Source organism: Zygosaccharomyces rouxii (assembly GCF_000026365.1).
Source record: "Zygosaccharomyces rouxii strain CBS732 chromosome A complete sequence".
Classification (NCBI taxonomy): domain Eukaryota; kingdom Fungi; phylum Ascomycota; class Saccharomycetes; order Saccharomycetales; family Saccharomycetaceae; genus Zygosaccharomyces; species Zygosaccharomyces rouxii.
The window spans coordinates 827,971-851,905 of NC_012990.1; the positions used below are offsets into that span (position 1 = coordinate 827,971).

The 23,935-nt window shown below is 37.6% G+C and overlaps 12 protein-coding genes across 12 annotated transcripts; 6 read left to right on the plus strand and 6 right to left on the minus strand.

Annotated features, from left to right (window-relative positions):
• Positions 1–183: 183 nt before the first annotated feature.
• On the plus strand, positions 184–6,189 carry CCH1 (calcium channel protein CCH1; the record flags this gene model as incomplete). Its single annotated transcript, XM_002494769.1, has 1 exon — positions 184–6,189. One exon carries the CDS (start codon positions 184–186, stop codon positions 6,187–6,189), a length of 6,006 nt encoding a protein of 2,001 aa, XP_002494814.1.
• A 216-nt stretch (positions 6,190–6,405) lies between these two features.
• Positions 6,406–10,425, minus strand: GDE1 (glycerophosphocholine phosphodiesterase; the record flags this gene model as incomplete). The annotated part of the gene is made up of 1 exon (XM_002494770.1): positions 6,406–10,425. One exon carries the CDS (start codon positions 10,423–10,425, stop codon positions 6,406–6,408), a length of 4,020 nt encoding a protein of 1,339 aa, XP_002494815.1.
• Positions 10,426–11,125: 700 nt separating this feature from the next.
• Positions 11,126–12,937, minus strand: CQD1 (Cqd1p; the record flags this gene model as incomplete). Its single annotated transcript, XM_002494771.1, has 1 exon — positions 11,126–12,937. One exon carries the CDS (start codon positions 12,935–12,937, stop codon positions 11,126–11,128), a length of 1,812 nt encoding a protein of 603 aa, XP_002494816.1.
• Positions 12,938–13,292: 355 nt separating this feature from the next.
• ARL1 (Arf family GTPase ARL1) lies at positions 13,293–13,844 on the minus strand (the record flags this gene model as incomplete). The annotated part of the gene is made up of 1 exon (XM_002494772.1): positions 13,293–13,844. The coding sequence occupies one exon, from the start codon at positions 13,842–13,844 to the stop codon at positions 13,293–13,295; it is 552 nt and encodes a 183-aa protein (XP_002494817.1).
• Positions 13,845–15,017: 1,173 nt separating this feature from the next.
• On the plus strand, positions 15,018–15,722 carry UBS1 (Ubs1p; the record flags this gene model as incomplete). Its single annotated transcript, XM_002494773.1, has 1 exon — positions 15,018–15,722. One exon carries the CDS (start codon positions 15,018–15,020, stop codon positions 15,720–15,722), a length of 705 nt encoding a protein of 234 aa, XP_002494818.1.
• Positions 15,723–15,906: 184 nt separating this feature from the next.
• TYR1 (prephenate dehydrogenase (NADP(+))) lies at positions 15,907–17,229 on the minus strand (the record flags this gene model as incomplete). The annotated part of the gene is made up of 1 exon (XM_002494774.1): positions 15,907–17,229. The coding sequence occupies one exon, from the start codon at positions 17,227–17,229 to the stop codon at positions 15,907–15,909; it is 1,323 nt and encodes a 440-aa protein (XP_002494819.1).
• Positions 17,230–17,350: 121 nt separating this feature from the next.
• DAL3 (ureidoglycolate hydrolase) lies at positions 17,351–17,962 on the plus strand (the record flags this gene model as incomplete). The annotated part of the gene is made up of 1 exon (XM_002494775.1): positions 17,351–17,962. The coding sequence occupies one exon, from the start codon at positions 17,351–17,353 to the stop codon at positions 17,960–17,962; it is 612 nt and encodes a 203-aa protein (XP_002494820.1).
• A 77-nt stretch (positions 17,963–18,039) lies between these two features.
• Positions 18,040–18,537, plus strand: ZYRO0A10428g (uncharacterized protein; the record flags this gene model as incomplete). Its single annotated transcript, XM_002494776.1, has 1 exon — positions 18,040–18,537. The coding sequence occupies one exon, from the start codon at positions 18,040–18,042 to the stop codon at positions 18,535–18,537; it is 498 nt and encodes a 165-aa protein (XP_002494821.1).
• Positions 18,538–18,568: 31 nt separating this feature from the next.
• POP7 (ribonuclease P/MRP protein subunit POP7) lies at positions 18,569–18,937 on the minus strand (the record flags this gene model as incomplete). Its single annotated transcript, XM_002494777.1, has 1 exon — positions 18,569–18,937. The coding sequence occupies one exon, from the start codon at positions 18,935–18,937 to the stop codon at positions 18,569–18,571; it is 369 nt and encodes a 122-aa protein (XP_002494822.1).
• Positions 18,938–18,967: 30 nt separating this feature from the next.
• Positions 18,968–20,191, plus strand: PEX32 (Pex32p; the record flags this gene model as incomplete). The annotated part of the gene is made up of 1 exon (XM_002494778.1): positions 18,968–20,191. The coding sequence occupies one exon, from the start codon at positions 18,968–18,970 to the stop codon at positions 20,189–20,191; it is 1,224 nt and encodes a 407-aa protein (XP_002494823.1).
• Positions 20,192–20,568: 377 nt separating this feature from the next.
• On the plus strand, positions 20,569–21,333 carry DPC25 (Dpc25p; the record flags this gene model as incomplete). Its single annotated transcript, XM_002494779.1, has 1 exon — positions 20,569–21,333. One exon carries the CDS (start codon positions 20,569–20,571, stop codon positions 21,331–21,333), a length of 765 nt encoding a protein of 254 aa, XP_002494824.1.
• Positions 21,334–21,570: 237 nt separating this feature from the next.
• ZYRO0A10516g (uncharacterized protein) lies at positions 21,571–23,655 on the minus strand (the record flags this gene model as incomplete). Its single annotated transcript, XM_002494780.1, has 1 exon — positions 21,571–23,655. The coding sequence occupies one exon, from the start codon at positions 23,653–23,655 to the stop codon at positions 21,571–21,573; it is 2,085 nt and encodes a 694-aa protein (XP_002494825.1).
• Positions 23,656–23,935: the final 280 nt, after the last annotated feature.

A 23,935-nucleotide genomic window follows, 5' to 3' on the forward strand; every position in this document is an offset into this window, starting at 1 on the left:
TTCTATCCTTTATTATTTAGTTTCTTAAACATGCACTACTAAAATAAGATTCGCGAGGTTTGAAGAGTCTTCACCTTCATCGAATAATACAGTTATTTTGATAGACGAAGGTTGTGAATTCTTAAGCTGGAAGCTCAGTTGCATTGGAAAACTGTAATCTACCAGTATTTATTTTGGTTTACCATGGTAAATACCAAGAGAAGATTAACTCAGTTGTTTGAGCCTGGGAATAATGATGAAGATGATCAAGGAGACACATCTGGCGGCCATGACACTAACATACCACTTGTCAAACCATCAGTGAATGTGGTACCACCTCAAACTGACGATGAAGATAATTACGAAGCTGATAATGATGAGAATGAGATAGGATTAAGTGATAAAGAGGACAATGAGACGCCCAAGAAAGAGTCAACTCTCGGGAATATGTTTAAGAACCAGAGTACTTCAAAGCTTGGTAAAGCACGTCCTAAGCTTACACTACGTACAGGATCATTCAATAATGATTCTAACAAGAATGTGGGCCATTCCAAGTCTTTTTCAAGCTTGTCTGGAGACCTTTTCAAAGGCAAAGGTAGAAGGCGAAGTAATAGTAGTAATCCCCAAGATCAGGGCACTTCACCAGATTCTAATACTTATTCAGATCGTCCACCTAAATCTGCTAGGATCTTATCCTATATTGCAGCAGAAGATATGGATGAATTTCACGATATTGAGAAGGATTTTCAAAGTGCAATGGACACTGATGGGTTATCATGGCTACCACAGTTGGGTCAGATGAGGAGTAAGAGTAGCGCTAATTTATTGGTAGATAATGGTCCAGATAGCGGTAAATCTCAGGGTTATATTGAGGATGCTGATCATTTAGGAGATAAATTTGGTGAGAGTGAGTCGTTACAACCTGATGTTGGACACAGTAATGCACCAGAGCATGGAAAAAGTAGTATATTGGGGCTAGCACTGCATTCGCCATCACGAAAGGATGATGCTGGCTCATTTTTCGATAAAAGCAGTCATGTGGAGGTTTCTTCATTCGAAGTGGAGGTTGCAAATTTCGATGAAGAACAGGAAGAAGGCTCTTGGCAGTTATATGGGAATTCACTGGGGTTAATTTCTCCGACAAATCCTGTTCGTCTAAAACTGGCGGCTTTACAAATGAGTGAAAAATATAGATTTTTTATGGTGGTTATGCTATCTCTTTTCACTTGTCTTATGGCTTACAGAACTTACGAACCTCATTCCAATATTCTGTTCAGTTTTTCAAATTGGGCAGATGTAATAAACTTTTTACTATGTGTCCTATTCACTCTCTCCGATGTTTCAAAGATAATTGCGTTTGGTTTTTGGGATGATTCTGAAATGTTTGCCGCCTACGGTAAGAAATACGTATCGCTTTTGGAAAAGTTCGGTGTTATAAAACTTTACCTATATTTGAGAAATAAATATGGGCCTCAAATTATTAATACAATAATCCCATTCAGAATAGCAACAGATGAAGAAGAGGGAAAATTTCAACGTAAGTCGCTGGGCGATTCGTGGTCTGAAGAGGAGATTAAGAGGAGATCAAAGAGAAAGAATTTTGAAGTTCCAAGAGCATTTGCACGTTCATCATGGAATAGGATTGATTTGACTTCGACCATTTGTTTTTGGATAGCACTTTTCCTGACTATTAATGATTACGATAGAAAGAATGGTATCAGGATTTTTAAGACTTTGGCAATTTTAAGAATATTAAGGTTGGTTAATACAGACACTGGTCTCTCATCTATTTTAAGAGGGATCAAGCAGGCGGTTCCTCAATTGATTAATGTCGGTACTATGCTCGTTTACTTTTGGGTTCTTTTCGGTGTCTTAGGTGTTCAAAGTTTCCGCGGTTCCTTTAGACGCCAATGCGTTTGGACGAACCCCAATGACCCTACTGATACGTACACCTATGACAACCAATTCTGCGGAGGTTATTTGGATCCAAAAACCGGTGCACCTAAAAATTACGTATTCGCAGATGGATCAGAAGGTCCTATATCCAAAGGCTTTCTGTGTCCTAGAAATTCTAAATGTGTGTCAGATACGAATCCTTACAACGGGAGAGTCAGTTTCGATAATATAGTGAATGCGATGGAACTCGTATTTGTCATCATGAGTGCAAATACTTTCACCGATTTGATGTACTACACTATGGACAGTGATGAAATGGCTGCAAGTTTGTTCTTCATCATAGCCATATTTGTGTTAACAATCTGGATGATGAACTTGCTTATTGCAGTCCTTGTTTCTTCCTTTCAATTAGCAAATGAAAGATTTAAGAAAAAGAAATTAGATTTGAATACTGTTGAAAGTTGGCCCTTGAGAATTACTAAAGGTTATTGGAGATATTTTCAAGTCAAGGCTAGAAACAAAAAATTTCCAGCTTGGGCAAGAAAGGGCTTGTTTTTTTTCAATAAAATCAATCCAATATTCGTTGCATTAATCGTTGTAGATGCAATTCTAAGATGTCTTTTAGATGCGAAAGTTTCTGAGAGCTTTACACAAACTTTTTTCAAAATCGATGTTAGTATATGCTCAGTTTTATTTGTGGAATCAATTTTCAGACTAATTTTCCATTTGCCCAATATATGGAAATTCTTGACCGAATTTAGTTACGTTTATGATCTGGTGATTTCTCTTTTAACTTTAATCATTAGCTCTTTGAAAGTCCAAGGTTATCTAGGTCATTCCTATTATTGGCTGTCAATATTACACATTAGCAGGCTATACCGTGTAATATTTTTCTTTGGATTCACTTCCAATTTATGGAGACGTGTCCTGGGTAATGGTATTATGATTTGGAATCTTTCTGCATTTTATTTTTTCTTCACCTTTTTGGTTTCCATTATTATGTCCGTTTTCTTTGAAGGTGTATTACCAGATAGTGAAGAAGATAACCAAAGTTTTGGAATGTACTCTTTACCTAATTCCTTTTTATCACTATTCATTATTGGCTCTACTGAAAACTGGACTGATATTCTCTATGAATTACAGAGTCATGCATTCAATATGTCTTCTTCATTCCTGAGTTCAGTTTTACTAATCGTTTGGTTTATTCTATCCAACTCTGTTATATTGAATATTTTCATTGCCTTGATCTCAGAAACCATGGAAGTGAAAGAAGAAGAGAAAAGACCACTGCAAATCAAACACTATTTGAAATATGTTTATCCTCAAAAGATTAAAGATTATACTCATGCCACATTATTGAGAAGGGTCAGGAAGAAATTCTTTGGCAACCGAACAAATGAGGATTCAAAAGACTTTAAACAGTTTCTCATTAGAGGTACAGCTATCATGAATATTGCCCAAAATATGGGTGATTTGGCAAACGAGTTTCGCAAAGATCAAAACCCAGGTGGATTACCCAATTGGTTAGCCGCTGGGTTAGGCAAAGTGACAGAAGGGTTTTCTTTCATGCAAAAGTTGAAGATGTATACTGACAATCCGTTCTACAAAAATCCTAAAGTTATCTTCAATGAAGGGGATGACAGAACCCGCAAGACATTTAGCTTGGAGCTCGATGAATACGAAGATGAAAAACTTGAATATTTGAAAATGCATCCATCATTCAATTATAGCTATTTCATATTACCGCCTCGACACAAGTTCAGGAGATTTTGCCAACGTCTTGTACCACCAAGTGTTGGTAGAAGAACTGATGGCGTCCAGTTTTATGACGATGGCACAGATGAGTATGGTCAAAAATTTTACTTTCGCCATATTGAAAGGGACATTTTTGTCCTATTCCTATCGATAATAACACTCCTACTGATAGTCTTTTCATGTTATGTTACCCCTCTGCGTAGAATGCAGGAAAACATGGGTGTCTGGGGCTGGTCAACTTATATTGACGTGGGGTTCGTTTGTATCCTTTCGCTCGAGTTTCTAGTAAAAACTGTGGCAGATGGTGTATTATACACACCAAATGCATATTTGAGAAATCCGTGGAATATCATTGATTTTATTGTACTAGTATCAATGTGGATTAATTTCATTGCATTCGTGAAAAATAATGGTGATTTATCAAGAATTTTCAGAGGACTAACCGCTCTCAGAGCTTTAAGGTGTTTGACGATCAGTAACATGGCTAGACAAACATTTAACATGGTGGTATTTGATGGTATAAGGAAAATCTTTGAAGCTACTTTCGTCTCATTAACGCTGTTATTCCCCTTTGCAATATGGGGTATGAACATCTTCCGTGGTAGATTGGGTACCTGTACTGACAACAACATGGGTAGGGATGATTGTTACAATGAATTTACTAACAGTGTTTTTCAATGGGATGTAATGATGCCCAGAGTTTACCAGCAACCTTACCTGTATCTCGATTCTTTCGGAAGTGCGCTTAGATCCATGTATGAAATTGTGTCTCTAGAAGGTTGGGTGGATTTATTAGAAAATTTGATGAACAGCACTGGTGTCGGTACAGTGACATCCACTTTTGCCTCACCAGGTAATGCGGTTTTTTTGGTGCTATTCAATTTTTTGAGCATGGTTTTCATTTTAAATTTATTCGTTTCATTTATCATAAACAATCATGCAAAGACTACAGGAAGCGCTTATTATACTCTCGAGGAGAAATCTTGGTTGGAATCTCAAAAATTATTATCTCAAGCTAAACCAAAAGTAACTCCCTCTCTAATTGAGCTTCCTAGGAGCAGACAGTTTTTCTATATGCTGGCGATAGAAAAAGGAAATTTCTATTATGCATCTTTCCTTCAATTGACCCTATATCTTCACATTATCGTTTTATTATGCCGCTCTTACAAGGAACCACACGCCACAACAACTTTTGAAGATACCTACTTTATGGTTTCCGCCACCATATTTTTCATGCAAGAGATTTTCCATCTTTACGGTGAAGGGTTCCGTCTGTACATTAGGTCCAAGTGGAATGTTCTACGTTTTGGAATTGTTGTCACATCATTTGTTTTAACCGCCATTGGTTTGAAACTCTCTAGTGATCAAATTTGGTTTAGTAACATTAAAGAATTATTCCATCTGGTAATGTTCCTACTTATTATTCCGCAAAATGACACCCTTTCAGAGCTGGCTGAAACGGCAGTTGCAAGCTGGCCTCCAATTTTATCATTAACATACACATGGGCAATCTTGTTTTTGGTCTATGCCATTGCCCTGAATCAAATATTCGGTACCACAAGATTGGGTGCGAACACAACGGATAATATTAATTTCAGAACTGTGATTAAATCTTTGATTGTCTTGTTCAGATGTAGTTTCGGTGAAGGTTGGAATTATATTATGGACGATCTGACAGTATCAGAACCATACTGTTCTTCTACAAAAGAAGGGAGTTTCGCCAGTGATTGTGGTTCCAGAACTTATGCATATATTTTACTAATGTCGTGGAACATTGTGTCGATGTACATTTTTTTGAACATGTTCATTTCTCTAATCATTGGTAATTTCAGTTATGTTTACAGACGCGGAGGTTCTAATTCAGCAATCGATAGAAGGGAAGTTTTGAAATATAGTGACGCTTGGGCTAAATACGATTCCGATGGTACTGGATACTTGGAATTCTCACATTTACCAAGACTGATGCATTCCTTTAATGGTCCACTTTCGTTCAAAATTTGGGAAGGTCGACATACAGTTCCAAATCTTGTCAAGAATTACATGACAGTTAACCCTGAAGATCCCTACGATGTGAAAATCGATTTTCCAGGATTAAATAAAGAACTTAACAGTATTGATTGGACTGAAGTCGCTCATAGAAGATTGCAGTACAGAAGATTTGTTCATGAGGTTCTCTATACCAATTCATATTGGGGAGCCATTAGATTTTCCAGCTTATTACAATTGATCCCACTTTACACAACTTATAATCCAAGAGAATGTTTGGGTATTGATGAATATGTTCGTTATCTGTACAATATGGGTAAAGTGGATAAAATTTTGGATACCGAAAGAAATTTGGATATTCTAAATATGGTGGTTACCAGTTGGAAATATTGCGTAAAAAGTAAGAAAAGATTACCTAAAGTCGAAGACGATATTAGCAGACAGACCATTGAAGTACCCACTAACCCATTTACTGATGAATTCGAGAGTGATTCTGGTGATGTAAACTTTGCCAATACACCTTCGATGGATTTTGGTGTGGATAATTTCATGTGGTCCCCAAGGAAACGGTGAATATAAAATTATAGATATCTATTTTCATATATACGGAATAAATGATGTTTCATTTAAAATTCAGGTAAAAGTATGAACAACTATTATACTTCAGGAAAATTTAATAACCGCTCAACACAAACCTATAGATAATAAAAAATGGATTTATCATTCTTTATAGCAGACCAGTAAATATGGGAAGAGCTACATCTTATGACTTTATGACTTTCTATAATTTTATCTAGCATTTGCATTTGCTTTTGTTAGCTCTTTTCTAATGGCCAAAACACTATCAACGATCACAGCATCTACACCAGCGTCCATTTCAATGTTGGCATTCTCTGGATCATTATTTTCCACACCATAGGTAACACAGACCAAGCCACTGCTCTTAACAACTTGTGCCAATCTGGGTGCCTGAATAATAGGAGCCGCAGCAGCCACAATACCTAACAAATTCCAGCTTCTAGCAAATCTAACTGCATTTTGTAAAGAAGAAGCCCTTACATCTGCCATTTGTGCAGTACCCGCTTCGGTTAGAAACAGAATAGGTATCGATGGTTGCTTTAGAGAAAGCAACACACAAACATCAGGATGGAATGAAGAAAACATAATATCACGACCATTAGCGTTATCATAAACCACTTGTAAAACGGTATCCACCCAGTGATTCATTTCTACAGCGATTTGTCCAATATCTTCCTGCTCAGCTTCATCGGCCATCGGGTATTTGCATTCAATGTTAAAGCCTACATTTTGAGGAATCTTTTTAAACAATTCTTTCAAAGTGACGAATGAAGATGCGATCGAATGACCTCTAAAATTACCTTTGAAATTGTCCTTTTTATAGGTCCTCGTAAGCCTCATACGGTTTTCTAACAGTTTCGACACATCTTCATGAGCACCACCCTTTGCATTAGTATCATCAAATCGGGTCTTATGAACACCCGATTCCAAATCATCCACTGACCGGCGTCTATCCTTTCGATTAACTACGTCCATATGACCATCGACGTTATTCAAATCTAGAAATTGCTCCAATGTCAATTCATGCATAGGAACGTCAACACCCGTTTCTGCCACTAGGAAATCGTGATAAACCACTGGAATATTATCCTTAGTCAATTGAACATCGAATTCCACATAAGAAGCACCTAGAGATGCTGCAGCAATGAATGATTCCACTGTATTTTCACCCAATTGTAAAGATTTCTTAGAATTAAAATTTTTACCAAGACCACGATGTCCTATAACTCTGGTTGAAACCAAAGATTTCCAGTAAGTTTCAGTACGTCCCAAAGACATTTTTGGATGATTAAATGCAGTAACCATGAAATGTTCAAAGGACACAGTTCCCAGAACATCCATAGTTTCGTTAGCCACAATGGGGACTGTAATCAAATCGTTCAATGAGCGACGGTTAATTCCAACAAATGCACCCGTCTTTGACAACAGGGCCACCGCACGGCCAAGAACCCTAGGAGAACCGTTATTACGAAAAGTGTTGTTGCTAGAGGACAAAGATGCTTCTGAACCCAACATACCAGGGTTTCTATAATAAGAATGGGTGTTAAAATCACCATGGTAAGAAAATGGGCTCTCTGAAGACCTTGGTGGTAACGAACCATAAGTGGGAACAATATCAAAAAACACCACATGTGAATGGTCAGATTTGGAAGGAACTTTAAAAGTAATAGCATCCAAATTGTCATCCAACGGTAGATCTAATACATGTGGTGTTTTAGACAAATCATCAGCACAACTAATTACCAAGGACAATGCCGTATCTAATTGAGTAGATGAAACTTTCGAAACTGGAACTTTGTTCAACGATATTGCTGGTTTTGTATTGCGAGAATCGTTACCACCTAATGTAATCATCAAAAGAGATTCATCGCTATTCAAATATCTGTGGCCAAATGATTTAACCGGCTGTAAAACACCGTTATTTGAATGTGATTTATGATGACCACCAGGAGTTGATGACTTTAACAATGCTCTATGGTTAATCTTTGTGTTCGAACTCTTTGGTTTATGTTCAATAGAGCTTTGATTATCCGATTTACCATAAACACTACCATTACTACCGTTAACGATTCCATTAGAGTTACTGTGAATAGTACTAGTATCACTTTGAGTTGCTAGAGATGTAGTTGAATCTGGTGATGGCGATTGCAGATTACCATTATTTCCATTGGTAGCAGATTCCATATCATCGGATGGCATCTTTGGGTGACAAATTTCTGGATGATCAGTAATTTTCAACATTTTAGTAATATTTAAATGACCACGCAGAGCGGCATGTTCCATTGGAGTCCAACCACTATCATCAAAAACCACATATTCAGCACCATGGTCTCTCAATAGTTGAACGATTCTTTCATAACCTTCTGTAGCAGCAACAAAGATCGGGGTCCAACCAAACAATTTTTCACGTAACTCCGTATTAGCACCATGTTTCAATAGACAAGCTGCAGCATCATACAAATTCAATTTACTTGCCAAATAAAGAGGAGTTTCGTGAGACTCTTCATCACAGAAATTCAAATCAAACCCCTCGGCAGATAACAATGATTCCACCAGAGAACCACTATTCAATCTAGTAGCTAAATGAAGTAAATGAGGACAAGTCACCACTTGATTACTGTTGACATATGATAATAAAGTTCTCACTGTTTGAGGATGAGATCCAATGACTGCCAAATGTAATGGGGTTAAAGATTCACTGTCTCCCCAATAGGAAGTATCATCGATGGAAACGTCTGGATTCCATGCGCCCCAGTTAGCCAGATTTTCTATAATAATTCTGGTAATCTCAACAAGACCATATTGAGCAGAATAATGCAAAGGTGTTCTTTTGTAATTATCTTTTTGTAACAAACATGGTCTTAAATGAGCAGGCAATTTTTCTAGAATATGAATTAAAGATGCAGGCGAATCATTTGAATTAATACCGTCTGGACCAAATGCACCAATCAATTTCGAATTATGATCAGGTAATTCAGCCGCCTCTAGATCCAAAGTTTCCTTTAAAAGCGAATTCAAATTATTGATTTCATCCAGATTCTCCTCATTTTCCACACTACTATCATGGGATCTGTTTAAATGAGTATTAACGGTAGCAAAAGTAGGTGAACCAGCGCCCTTTGCTGTAGATTCACTCAACTTTTTATGATTCTTTCCTAATGCAATTACATGGTGATGGAAAAAATTCCTGGCGTTCATATCAGTTGGGTCTCTCAACGTAGGGATAATCTTCAGCAGTTCATCCATACATTGAAACGATTGTGATAATGCGGACTTATTCAATAAGTTAACCAAGATTCTAGTTGGAATTAAAACCAATGATCTATAAATGGCTGTCAGTTCGTTAATCAGTCCAATACCGTCGTTTTTCTCAATGAGCAAAGAAATCACATCATTCGGTAGACCGCCGTTTTTTGATTCCACACCACTAATTTCCTCCTCAGATAATTTGGTACCATTAGACACCTTATCTTGGACCTTATAAGAAACTTTATCCAAGAAATCGTTAATAGCATTTAAACTTTTTGAAATTCCAGAATCATTAGAAAAATCTAACGGTAAAATTCTTGCCTGTAGATAAGCGTGCTGTTGGTGTGTACCAACTTTTTTGTCTAATTTTTTCAAAATTTTAGTGAAAGCTCTTTTATTCAATTCACCATACCATTTCAAATTACGGAAATGTGATCTTAATTCCACCAGTATCCCTAGAACTTCCACTAAATCTTCAGAAATATCTTCAGGAGTATGGGAAACTGATGGCATCATAGGTTGAGAGGTATTTGAATAATTAGGATTTAACCCATTGATTTTCGGCTGTGGATGTTGCAAATCCCTTGGTACTAAAGATATACCAGATTGTATCATTAAGGAATTATTGATATCAGCAAACTGAGCACTAGACGTCAGTTTTCTCAGCCTTCTTTCATATTCAGAAAATTGCATATTGTAAAAATTATCCACTTTTTCAATATCTCTGTCGAGGGCAAAGAAGAAAAATGCTAACAACTTTTTCACTTCCTCATTATCCATATAGTTCTGTTCTACTTTGGAGGAATCTCTTACTTTAGTAGGTGGCTGATTGTTATCCTTGAGATTTGCATGTTCCTCCCTATAAAGCTTCTCTTGCTGCTCTGTGATCTCTTTAATCAGTTTTTTTAGGCCTTTGTAATTCACATACTGATGAGACCATGATGGTACCTGGTGATTGGGAAATGTCTTTCCAAATTTCATAGTTATTAGTTATTCCTTCTTTCTCTTTTCTTGTCTTATTCTTTTTTACCCTACTCAGATTGCACCGATTGGAGGAGGGTCAAGTATAAGCTTAAGCTTAGGTGTAATTTTAGAGATCTAGGACAGTGCCAAGTCTTATCCCTTTCAAATCACTGTCGGTTCCTTTTTCCCAGCAAAATGTACGGTGTTCTTGATCAAGTGCTCTTACAAGCTCCTTGTGGCTTCTCTTATTAAGAAAAAGAATAAAAAAAGAACAAGAACACGACAACGATTTCACATTATTTTGTGTACGATAAATACAAGAAAATTGGCCATTTTCCAGCCCAAATTAATGTCTTAGATTTAATTTCCAGGTCGATTTTATCCCCCTTCCACCCATGTGGTTTTTCCTCAATATGTGGTGATAATTTCCCTGCTTATATATCCCACGTTCTAGTAGGCACAGTTCAGTCCCCACTATAACCAGCTAGCATTCGTCCGCGAATACTAGGACTAGTAATTGGGACTCAGTAGATCAGCCTTTACCAAGTCCTTCATGTTTCTTGCTGATAGGCTCATTACTTGGCGAAGTTCTAAACCTATCCAGACCTTTAGCATGGACATCGTACTTGCATCATGCAGTAAGTTAGATGTTTCCTTTTGGCGTCCAAATTCTCTTAAGATGGGTAAGGAGCTGGTAGGTTATGGTTAGTATTATAATCTAGTGGAATCCGTAAATGAAAAAAAATGATACGAACCTTGCAAATAAGTCCAACTCGGGATCTAACTGTCTTCCTATTCCTTCTAGTAGTAGTATTGCTACAACAACACTCACGAAATCGCCTTCCATTCTTACATGATGGGATCTTACCATGGTGAGCATTTGATCTAGTAGATCACCTATAGAGACGGTCCCCAGTGTAAATGTCCTCTTTTTCACCTTGGTAACCAATTTTTCTACTTTGAATGCAAACAATTCTTTATCAACTGCAGTTTCCGGTGTTCTTGATCTTTCAATCATTAGCTCACCAGCTTGGTATCCATCGAATCTTGCCAATGCATTGAACAGTGCAATGAAGTTGATACGGTTTTGCTTATTGAGTTCCGTGATGAGTCCTGCATCTATAAAGCATATCTGTGGTGTGTATTCTTGGAGTGCATATTTCAGTTCTTTAACCAATTCATCTGAATTATTTTCATGTGCCAATTGACGTAGTTTATGAACAATGCTAAAATGCTCTCTTTCAGTTGAAGTGACATGCGTACCATACTTGTCAGTTTTGAGAAATCTTATCATAACGTTACCAGGGTGTAAATCTGCATGGATAAAATCATCCAAGATTAGCATCTGTAGGAATGCGTCTATGAATAGATCACTGACTTTTTTGCACAATTCTGTGCTTCTCAATTTATCCTTAACTTGTAAAAAGGTCTCCATGGGGAATCCATGGATATACTCTTCGAATAAAACCTCTCTACTAGAAAATTGTGGGAATCCTCGAGGAAATTTAGTCTGTAATGAATTTTCGAAATTTTTATTAAATCGTGTTAAATTTAATGATTCGATCCTTAAATCCAATTGCAACCTCATCAAGATGGAAAATTGTTCTACTTCCGCAGGCAATGATAACCACACCATTGTAGGTAGTTCGTCGATAACATTGGCAATAAATTGCATAATCTTCAGATCTCTATTAATCTTTTTGCCGCAGTTGGGGTGAATAACTTTCACTGCAACCCACCCATCGCTGTCATTTCCATCAAAATCAGTATTTTGATTCTGCATACTTCTGATAAATTTATCTGATAGTTTACCCATGTAAACTTGTGCAATGGCCCCGACACCTAGTGGTTTCTCTCTAAATTCATCAAAAATTTCGTCAAATTCGAACTGATTATCTAAACTTTGACAGATCCTTTGCTTACTGTATTTCAAAGAATGTGGTTTAGAATTACTGTGTAAATTGGATAGTTCATGACAAAGACCTGGTGAAAACATATCAGTACGGGATCCTGCCCATTGTCCCAATTTGATAAAACTGGGACCCGCTAGTTCTAAAGCCTTTCTCAATAAACGATACCATATCAGTGAACCGCTTGTCTCCAAAATATGAACTTCATCACGATCCAGTTTGTGACGTCTACCAAAGAAAGTTATTGGGTAACATATTAGAACTGGCGCAAAGATCGCGAATATTTCGATAAACCTTAACATGGTATATATCGGTTCCACCAAATGATCCTTAACCTCAAACCATAATCTTTTTAATTGACGAATTATCGAGTTACTTGAAGTTCGTAAACGATTTGATCTTTTTTGAATAACCTCCTGTCTCAATTCATGTTGTGATGCCAAATACAATCCCATTTCAAAAGTATCTCCACCAGGAAGGGGCTTTAGGGATTCATTCCATAACTTGTAATAACATGTTTGCTTTTGAGAATAGAAAAGAGCAATACTTGTCGGTATCACTAGATTACGAATTGCAGGTGTTCTTAGAAAGGTCCAAGATCTGTTTAGAATTCTAAACATGGCTTGAGACCACAGTTTATTGATAAATCTCCTGGTATTTTATGGAAGTAAGTACGTATGCTCAAGGCTGTCATTTCGACATAAATTTAATTCTTCGCGGGCTAATACATACATAAATACATACAAAGGATTAAAAAAGAATAAAAAAAAAAAAAAAAAAATACAAAATTGAAGAGATGATACAAGATTCCGTGAATTTTGTTTGCGACTTTTATATCTTTGCATTTACCATTAGTTACTCACAATTGTTATTATTATTATTATGATGGTGATGATGATGATGATGATGATGAATTTTATTTTTTTTTTTTTTTTTGATTTTTGGCCAAATCTCTAATATATATAACGATTTCCCTTATAACTGTTCCTCTTTAACGACGTCGATGAGCCAATCTAGACCTTCAGTGATACCTTCACCCTTCACAGCACTTGACGCTACAATTGACCAACTCCTATCTTTAAGTTCGACTAAATTCAATTCTTTGGAAACTTCGCTAGCTGTTAGGGCACCAGGTTGATCTTGTTTATTGGCAAATACTAATAATGCTGAATCTTGTAATTCTTCTTCTTGTAACATTAGATGTAGTTCCTTGGCAGCTGTTGCCATACGATCTTTATCTGTTGAATCTACCACGAATATTACCGCTGCTGTATCTGCATAATAACAACGCCAATAAGGTCGAATACTTGTTTGTCCACCTAAATCCCAAACGTTTAGTTTTAAATTTTTATAGCTCAAAGTTTCAACATTGAAACCAATTGTAGGCTTTGTCGTAACAACTTCACCAATCTGCAACCTGTACAGTATAGTTGTCTTACCAGCACCATCCAAACCTAAAATCAAAATACGTAATTCCTTGTTGACACCCCAGAGCCTGTCAAACATAGAGGAGAAAAAGTTACCCATTGTATAACGATTGATGTGTGAGGAGATTCGATCAGGATCTAAGGAACAAAAATAGTATAATGTACAATGAATTAATCAATCAGAATTTGATATTCCAGTTCCTTGATGGATTCAGGAAAAAGGGAAAAAGAATAAAACTCTTTCTATCAATAGAGCGCCTTTCCAATGGCTCAAAAATGTCAGAACTAGTCAGCCAGTGCCTTGTAGTGGGGGGTTCTTGGAATCTGAATTGAATTGAATTGAACTAATGTTTTCCGTTAATAACGCTTACAATGTTTGTATTATTTCGTGATTTCGCCTCGCAGCACTTCCAGAAGCTTATCACTTTCTACGCTCCAAGTAGGGTAACACTAATGATCGTGAAAGGTGAGCGATTAGATATACTGTGAGTTACAGTTACAGTTACATTAGCTAAAGTTACTGCTGGGATATCGGGATATACAGGGCCATTTTGCCGATATTTCCAGAGACGCTTCTTTATTATGGAATGCGGAAGAAAAAGGGTGGAATAGATCACTATATACGTAAGATCGAATTACCGATACATCAATAGTCGTATATGGGTACATTACAACTCATGTCATGTGCAGGTTCGTAGAACATTGTTCATTTTATCTACCATGGCCTTAGTTCTAGCAACTTCTTATAAAAGAGCAGCTCTGGTATGTAACGCAAATCATATCCCATGATATTACACTGTCGACATTAGCTGAAGTTCAAATGCTCAGATCATGTGATATTCACATGACCTCATCTTATACGGTATCACGTGATTTGAACAAGGCAATAGTAATGGTAACTTGACATCTCGTTGCACTCAAAACATGCCATCTTCCCTAGCGAGCTCTATCACCAAGTTCCTAGCTACCCTCTCTTTCTTCTCTGCATTTCTCTGAGCATTTTTCTTTGTTCAGTTATCTCTTTTCTTTATTAACTTCGGGTAACAGAGTAGGTTTATTTAGAATAGCTGAGAAAAGTTTATATAATAAGGAAAGGCATACCAATATTACGCACGGACAATTCGATAGAGAAACAATACTAAAGAGCGAGAACCATAAAGACTAATTTAAACTATAACCATTCCATTCCATTCCAATATTACCTGCATTTAGCATATTAGAAATACTGTTGTAATACATATAAAATAAAGAAAAAAAAAAAAGAAAATCAATAATGGTCGTTTTAACTAGAAAATTACTGCGAGATTGGAAATCCTTAAACCGTCACTATTCCCATTTTAGCGCAAGGGAAAATGCTTTATTTTGCATCAGACCTCAAGATTCTAATTTACACATCTGGCACTTGGTAATTTTTAATCCAGTAACAAAAGTGGAAGTATACCTAAAGCTTTATATTGGTGATGAGGATGAACCAAGTATCATATTGAAATGTTTAACTCCTAATACACTTTTCCCCATCGGTAGAAGTGTATCATTAACACATCTAAACTATTTTCTTGTGGAAGACGGATTTTTACCACTATTACAACAAATTTGGAGACTTTTCTTTGATAATTGCGAACAGATGGGGAATTCAAGATTAACGTTTGCTTGGAATAGAATTATGTGCAAGGAATTCAAAATTCACTTCCCGGAACTATTAGGAAATTTAGTGTCTGGTGATTATTCAATGGTTAAAAACTACTACAATGCATCTGGTGTCGCAAATCCAAACGATGTAATGGACGACACCCAACCGGTTTTAACAACTCCCATACAATGCCATTCTTCAAATGGTGATACTACAAATACAATTGCATGTGATGATTTCCCTAGATCTCAAAAGAGACAGCGTTCTACTGGAGAATCTGTAGATTTCATTACACCGGGTTCGGATGATGATGACGGAACCCCCCTCAGAAAGAGGTTGAGAAGGTAGCAATATATTATATGGCTCAACTCTTCAGCGGGCTGGTTGGGGGTATATTCCGTCATTCATCATGATAATATAATATGATATATAGGAAGTAAAAAAAAACAAAACAAAAGGAATAATGCATGACTTATGTAACTCTTTAATTGATATCTCATTTCATTCTTATTTATTATTATTAATAATATTATTATTGACTGTGACTAGCTATAGTCTTCAGCATCTCATTACCAACTTTATTAGCTTTGGGGAACATAGGCTCAAAGAATTTTTGAACTTGTTCAAATTGTTTACGGTACAATTCAAAATTTGCAAATCCTACAATAGAAGACCATTCACGAGCGGATACCACAAATTCCAGATCATCTCTACGGAATGATTCACAATTGATGGCGGCATCGATCGTCTTTTCAAATAGCTCAGGTGTTAGGAAAAGGTACTCAGAAACTCCCAAAAATACTCTAAACAGTGGTGTCGAGCATATCATGTGGTCGTAAGGGTTTATACCTAGTTGATACCATGAATCTACTATTGCCAACAGCGAAAGATGTGAGTTTGGTATTGGTTCACCTTGTGCATTATCTAGAGAACCTGAAAATGAAAATTTATCCAGTAGTTTATCATCAAGCAATAGAAGACCTTTATGAGATCCAAATACAAACTCTTTGGCTTTTTGTAATCTTTCTACCAGTTTTGCCTTATCGTGTGCGAGCATTATTGTGAATAACTCAGTGGCACTTGTAGCATATTGTAATATTTGTTGATGTGCTGCTGGGTTAGTAATGGCTAAACCAGCATACACATGCCACTTATTCGAATAAATCCTTAATGAAATGTTAACTTTAACGTTTTCCAAACCTCCGTACCACTTCTCCAGTCCCATATTCCATGGATAAACTTTCAACTTTGCCCAAGCGGCCCCCATACTCAGAAATGCTGCATGAGTGACTGCCTGAGTATCAGCAGTAATCTTATCATGCTCTTCGTAATCCAAATACACAAATTTACTCTTGAGGCACGACATTACAGTCTGTACAAATTGGAATGATTCTTCATGTTGACATCTGTGCTTGATCAGAACTAGCGGTTGACCTTCAGTGCTAACTTTAGGACCATGTAAGGAGTGGACTGTAATAATTTCAGTATCTAATGGTAAATGTCTTTCAAATGCCGCAATTTCAGGATTTTTACAACTAGTTTGACCACCAACTATGGCACCAACTTTGGATGATGGCCCATACAATGAAACTATCTTTTCAATACTTTCTGCTTCGACACTGTAGATGATAAAATCACTGACTCTTGATACTAAGTGGCCATTAGCAACAATCTCAAATGGTAGGTCTGCATGCAACGTTTTCAATGCTTGATAATGTTCCTCTTTATCACAAGCGACAACTTTCCAACCTGCTTTGGAGAACTCTTTGGCATAGAGTAATCCCATATCACCAAGACCAATGATCCCGATGGTCTTGCTAGACTTCCATTGCTTGATCTGATCTTCAGATACCATTGTTGGGCTATATGTGTACCTTCTCCTAGAAGTTACTGTTAATTGATTAAGGCGACAAGTTTTCTCTTAAACCAATCCCTCATTTAAACCAGATATAGACAAACATTCCAAGGAACAAGCAATGACTAGCATGATTGCTGAAGCGCTGACAATTGAATCTTTTGCACCTTATGGCTCGATAATTTCGCCAGATGAAGAGATCAGTAAGCTTGATGAATCTGCCAAGAATGCTAACCAGGGGACAGCCATCAAACTACTCAAGAGAAGCAAAGTGGAAAATCCGTTAACTCAACAGGTCCCTAACTGGAACCTATTTCGCTGTTTTTCTCAGCCACATCTGAAGATTTCACTACATGCTAAGGACTCTACGAAGGCTGCTACAATAAATCATTCAATTCGTGTGCTGGAAAAGCATCCTTACAGTTCGCAAACGTTCTTACCAATGGGTTGCTCGAGTCAAGAGTTTGGATACTTGGTAGTGGTGGCACTGGAGAACCCTGAGACTAAAAAACCTGATATATCTACTGCCAGAGCCTTCCTTTGTAAGGGAAACCAAGCAGTCACCTATGGCGCTGGTGTATGGCATGCTCCCATGATTGTCGTAGGAGCAAGAGAATATATAGACTTCGGAGTACTGATTTATGAACTATTAGATCCTAATGCCCCTGAGAAGGACTGTATGGAGTGCTTCTATGGTGCATCTGATCTACTTGTCACTATGTATACTAGCTGAGGTCGCGATGGGCTTAATAGTGAAAAAAAAAAGATAAGCTCTTAATACAATGCACTACAACACAAGATACTCATCGCATGCTTTGGGGAAGGCTAATTCGAATGGCTATGAGTGATTCCGAAGTTGTTGGCAGTATGGAGGCTGTTCCTGTTCCTGCTCCTGTAACTACAGGTCCTGCAACTAGTACAATCTCGGTAGATGGGATTACCGGTGAAGTTACTGTACGTAAGGCTAGTGGTAAAGTCAAAGTACGCAAGGGTCAGTCTAAGGAAGAATATGAAAATCAGTTGCATGACTATTTCCAGTTGAATGGAGGTCCCAGAAAAACTGAAGAGAAATGGATGGATGAAGTAGACCCTCTGCGATTGTTGCAGGAAAAGGATTTAACCATTAAACTAAACAGACAATCATTGAGTAATTTCTGCGAGAGGCTGTACTATCAAAGACGTTATGATGAGTGCCTGACATTAGGTGAAGAACTTCTACGACGCTACCAAGAGGTGAATAAGAAGAATAAGATGCAAAGAGAGATCGAAGAATTAGAATACATGGTAAAACGTTCTAAGGGTAAATAGTATACAATAAAAATATATAAATTTGTTTCTTTCATGGGTATATTCGAATTTCCACACCGCTGATAGTCCTTTTTCGCAATTCAGTATCCACGTCTGGTGGATCGTCATCATCGTCGTTGGACAATTCGTCCATTACATCTACACTCTTGGTCAGAATTTCGACTCTCTTCTGTAACTGGTCTTGAAAATGGCACGCAAGACTTAATGCCTTTTCCACAGCTTTACCCATTCCCAGCACTATAACATATGTGGAACCGGTTCTATTAACATTGGCTAAAAACTTGTTAATTCTCTTGAGTGCACTGACATAAGGTGTCTTTGATTTAAGATATAGAGTTGAATGAACTTGCTTATGAGAAATAGATTTAACTGTAGGATGCTTCTTGATCAGTTTAGCCATCCTCACCTCAATGTTCTGCTGGATAGATAGATGAGTACTTGTGTTAGTTTAAAGGTCCGAAAAGTTAACCTACACTATAAGACAGTGCATCAACCCAAAAGTGATATGGCTAAAGAAGCATCGGATTATTATTGTCGTGCACATTTCATCTACCACCACGGTCAGAAACCTTCTTTGACTTTGGTGACGCCAGCTACCATGTCGAGCGTCCTGCATAGAATATATCCACTACTACTCATAGCAGATGCAACTCTGAGCAATCTCATGTGGATATGTGAGGATTTATGCCTTCCCTTTATTCATTTAGTAATGGTTCTAATGGTGGTGAACTTTTTATGTGAAGATTTACAAGTAGACATTAGTCACATTGCCCAATTATGGTTAGGTTTAATGAGTCTTTTCTTTCTAGCGTTCTCAGTGGCTTATTATATATTGACACTTTATCAAGACTTGCTTTACGAATCAGAACCTCCAACAGTAGACGACATTGTAATTGTGTTGGAATCTGTAGTGGATAAACTAGAAACCATACAACATGAAGGGTTGAGTGTGAATAAGAGGCGAGCATTGCAATTAGCAGTATTGTTAACACCACTGCATTGGGGTTTAATCAAATTAGTGTCGATGAAGAACTATTGTATGGGGTTTACTTTAATGTGTATTCTGTACCATTCAAATTGGTTCCAATGTACTTTAAAACTGTTTTGGAGAATTCTGTTGACACGAAAGGTTTATTATGGACTGGAGAGGCTCTTTAATGGTCACGGTCCATTCCCCAAGAAACCAGTGGATTTTTTTAGGGCCATTAGTAGTAGTGAATACATCTATCGAATGGCCTTACCTCATGATGTAAAAGCTCTTCATAGCCATAAGTTACAATTAAGATTACAGCAATTATTTCCCTGGGATAAACCGCTACACAATGATGAAAATGGCTCTGATTTGATGGTAATTGAGTTTAAAATCAATGAAAACCAAAGGAAATGGCAAGCAGACGGCTGGACCGCCCGCATGTTACCTTATGAGAGAACTAAATATTCCATTGAACTTGGTGGGAAGATAAACACATGCCATTCCCCATGGCAGTTTCAAGAATCTGATCTTAAAAATTGGTCATGGCTTGACGATTGCTGGAGACCTACAGATTGGATTTATTCTGATACTAATTGGGATTTCAAAGGTGTGCACGATTCATTAGACTGCTGCACTAGAACAAGAGCCTGGAAACGCAGAGTCTACCGCCTGATGGAATAATAACTAGCTAGTATCTTATATGTTACGTATTTATTTGAATGAAGTTACGAATTTGCAGAACTACGATTAATCAAGTTCTACTAACGTTAAAAATTCAGAAAAAAATGGAAGAATAATCCTTTAAGCTGTTGGTGGCTTTTTAAAATTGACACTAGCGCCCTATTGCAATACTTCTTGGTCTTTTTCTATTTCCTTATTACTCTAGATTTTGAATCTCTGACATTTCATGTCCGGTAACACCGGTTTGATCCGGACAGATTTTCTCCGGCTCTTCAAAAGACAATTGCTCGAACTAACGGTCCAATCAACGAACTCATCTCACTACCCTGTACCTCTAAGGGTTCTTATATGAAGTACATCTAAGGTGTTCGTTAGCCATGCGGTGTGTCGAATCCATTGCCATGCAAGGAATAATGTTTAGCCAGGTGAGCCGGCGGTTCCTTAGTGTCTCCCCTCGTCTCAACATGACTTTCGAGGGTAATAAAGAGGGACTAGCAGGTACTGCAGAAGAAAGAATGTCACATATCTTTGGTGCTGGTAGATTAAGAGGTGAACCACCAAAGTCATCAAGTAGAAGAATAAGAGGTGAAAGCAGATTGATTGCGGGTGTTCAAGTGCCATCAAGGCCCGTTGAACCTGATAATTGTTGCATGTCAGGTTGTATAAACTGCGTTTGGGAGCTGTTTAACGATGATATAAGAGAGTGGAGACGCAGGAGGAAAGAAGCAGCTCAGAGAATTAAGGACACTGAGGATATTTGGCCAAGAGATTGGAGTCCACCCTTACCGTATTTAAGTTTAAAGAATGTACCTGAGTCCCTGAAGACTGAAAAGATTCATATGGATAGACAGCGAAAGAACCAAAAACAAAAGAATATTAGCACTGCAAGTCTTTTCCCTCAAAGAGAAGGGCCTTTGCCAAAAACTGTTCAAGAGGCCAAGAGAAGAAACTTACAGGAGAGGGAAAAAGAGCCAGAAAAACAAGAGGCTACAGATACTTCGAAGGGAAGTAGCAGTGAAGAACCTATTTATGACGATGATGATGGTTGGCAAAATGTTCCAGTTTACATTAGAGCTTTTGCGGAATTTGAAAGAACCAAAAAGCTTCAAAGGTTGCAGGCACAAGAACAGAACCAAACTTAGTCAGACCCATATTATATTATCGTCTCTCAGATGAGCCCGGTTAACTAATATTCAATTGGATAGTAACGTTGTAGAGAATTTATGTACGGTATAACCTCTGTCATTCGGATAAAGCAATGAGAACCTCTACGATATTAGTGATATATGCAATAACAATAATAATAAAATAAAAGACACTTGTAAAATATAAAAATGTGTATATATATATATTAACATACAAAAAGGATTGATCAAAAATCAATCTAGATTAACATCACCTTCAGCATCCTTCTTAGAAGATTCTTTGTTTTCAGCTTCACTCTTTCTTTGAGCGCTTAATTTTTCAGATAGTTCAGCCATCTTCTTAGCTTCATCCTTTTGTCTCAAAGCTTGCTTTTGTTCTTCTTGCTTGGAAAGGTATCTACCTCTGATGATGTTACCAGTGGAGGCCAATTCTTCGTATTTGGCAACGTACTTAGCCTTGGTAGAGTCGTAACCATCTTCGTACAACCAGTCCTCAGCCTTTGCCAATTGGTCTCTCAATTTGGTCTTTTCCTGGTCGGAAGCAAATGGTGCATATTCTTCGTCTAGCTTACCACGTAGGGTGTAGATGTACTCTTCTAGAGCATTCTTACGGTCTTCGGTTTCAGCAACCAATTTGTCTTGACTAGTCATTTCGTTTTCCTTCTCCACAAGTAAGTTTAATTCTTCAGGTTTTAGACCGAAAGTGTGTTCGACGATGTTCAAAGTATCCTTCTTAACGGTCTTGGTGACTTCCTTGTATTCAGGTTCAGCACCTTCTGGAGCATCTTCAGGCAATGGGATTTCTTCCTTAACTGTAATGTCTTCCAAAGTGTAAGCTTCTTCGATAATGTGAAGACCAGATGGGTCACATCTCAACTTCAACTTAACTGGAACGGAAGTAGCACCTTCAGGTAATTGAACACCAGTGATTTCCCATTTAGCAATGTGAGTTGGGACATCTTCTGGCAATTCTTCCTTATGAGTGTAGTAAGCTTCCATAACGAAGTCACCAGTACGGTGCAAAGTGATCATTTTAGTGGATGGGAAAGTGGAACCAGCTGGGAAAACTTCCAAATGATCTTCGTCTTCGACTTGTTTGTCCCAAGAGTAAGACACAGAGTATGCGTGCATGTCTTCGAATTTGAAAGGCTTAACTCTTAGAGTTGGAGAGTGGATAGCACAGATGAAAGCAGCACCCTTGGCAATAGCTTCATCTTGGTTCAAAGTGGTTGACAATTGTTTGTTGAAAGCCTTGGAAATAGTTTCCTTCAAAACTGGGATACGAGAAGTACCACCGATTAATTCGACGAAATCCACATCCTCAACACTCAATTTGGCTTGAGCCAAAGCCTTGTAGATAGGTTCATGGACACGTTCCAACAAAGGCTTCATTAATTCTTCCAATTCAACACGAGAAAATTGAGAAGAGACGTCAATGTCATTCATAACAGATTCAATGTTGAATGGGGCAGAGGAGTTAGCAGACAAAACTTTCTTCAATTTTTCAGCTGCAGCAACCACTCTGCTGTAAGCCTTTGGGTTTTCATTAATGTCGATCTTGTATTTGGTCTTGAATTCTTGAGCAAAATGTTCAGTAATGGCACGGTCGAAGTTTCTACCACCAAAGTGTTTGTCCCAAGCGGTACCTAACACTTTGAATTCACCCTTCTTGAAACCAATAACGGAACAAGTGTAAGAAGAGTGACCAATATCCACTAGAGCAACAACACGAGGCTTTTGATCAACGTCTGGCAAATCTGGCTTGAAAACACCGTAAGAAACAGCTGCAGCAGTAACATCGTTAACAACTCTAACTGGGTTCAAACCTGCAATTCTAGCGGCATCGGCAACAACATAACGTTGTTCTTCAGTGTACCAAGATGGCACAGCAAGACAAACATCAGAAATGTTAGCCTTGGTTTCAGTTTGAACGGTGTCCTTGACTCTGTCAAAGAACATACCAGCCAACTGTGGGGCAGAGAAAACGTGGTCCTTGTTGACGAATTTCACTTGAGCACCAACTTTACCATCTTCCAATTTAACCAATTTGTTTGAGAAGTATTTAGCTTCTTCTGGGAATTCTTTGTCGTCGTATCCAAGACCGATGATTCTCTTCAAATTTTCAACGGTGTTCTTAACATTAGAGGTTTGCTTGTTCTTACCAGCTTCACCTAAGAATCTGTTTCTTTGACCAAAACCGACAATTGATGGTGTGGAACGGTTAGAGACTTCGTTAACTACAATGTCAATACCTCTGTTTCTAGCAACAGCCAAAACACTGTTGTGGTTACCCAAATCTAAACCAAATGGAGTACTCATTATTATTCACTTTCTTCTCTTAGTCTATCTTCCAAACTCTATAATATAACCACTATTCTTTCTGGAGAAGTAAGAATAAGAATTAGTCGTTGATGATACTTGAGACGGTTTCAATTTAATTTGATAACCGATCAGTCTTCAATAGAGGTTCTAAAGTAATCAAGACTTTTATTGTAGAATATACTACTAAGAATCCTCTTCAACTTTATGTGATGGCCTTTTTTCTTCTTTTCCTCCCTCTCAAATTTTTCAATTTTTTTTTTTTCCAAAGCTTTCTTTG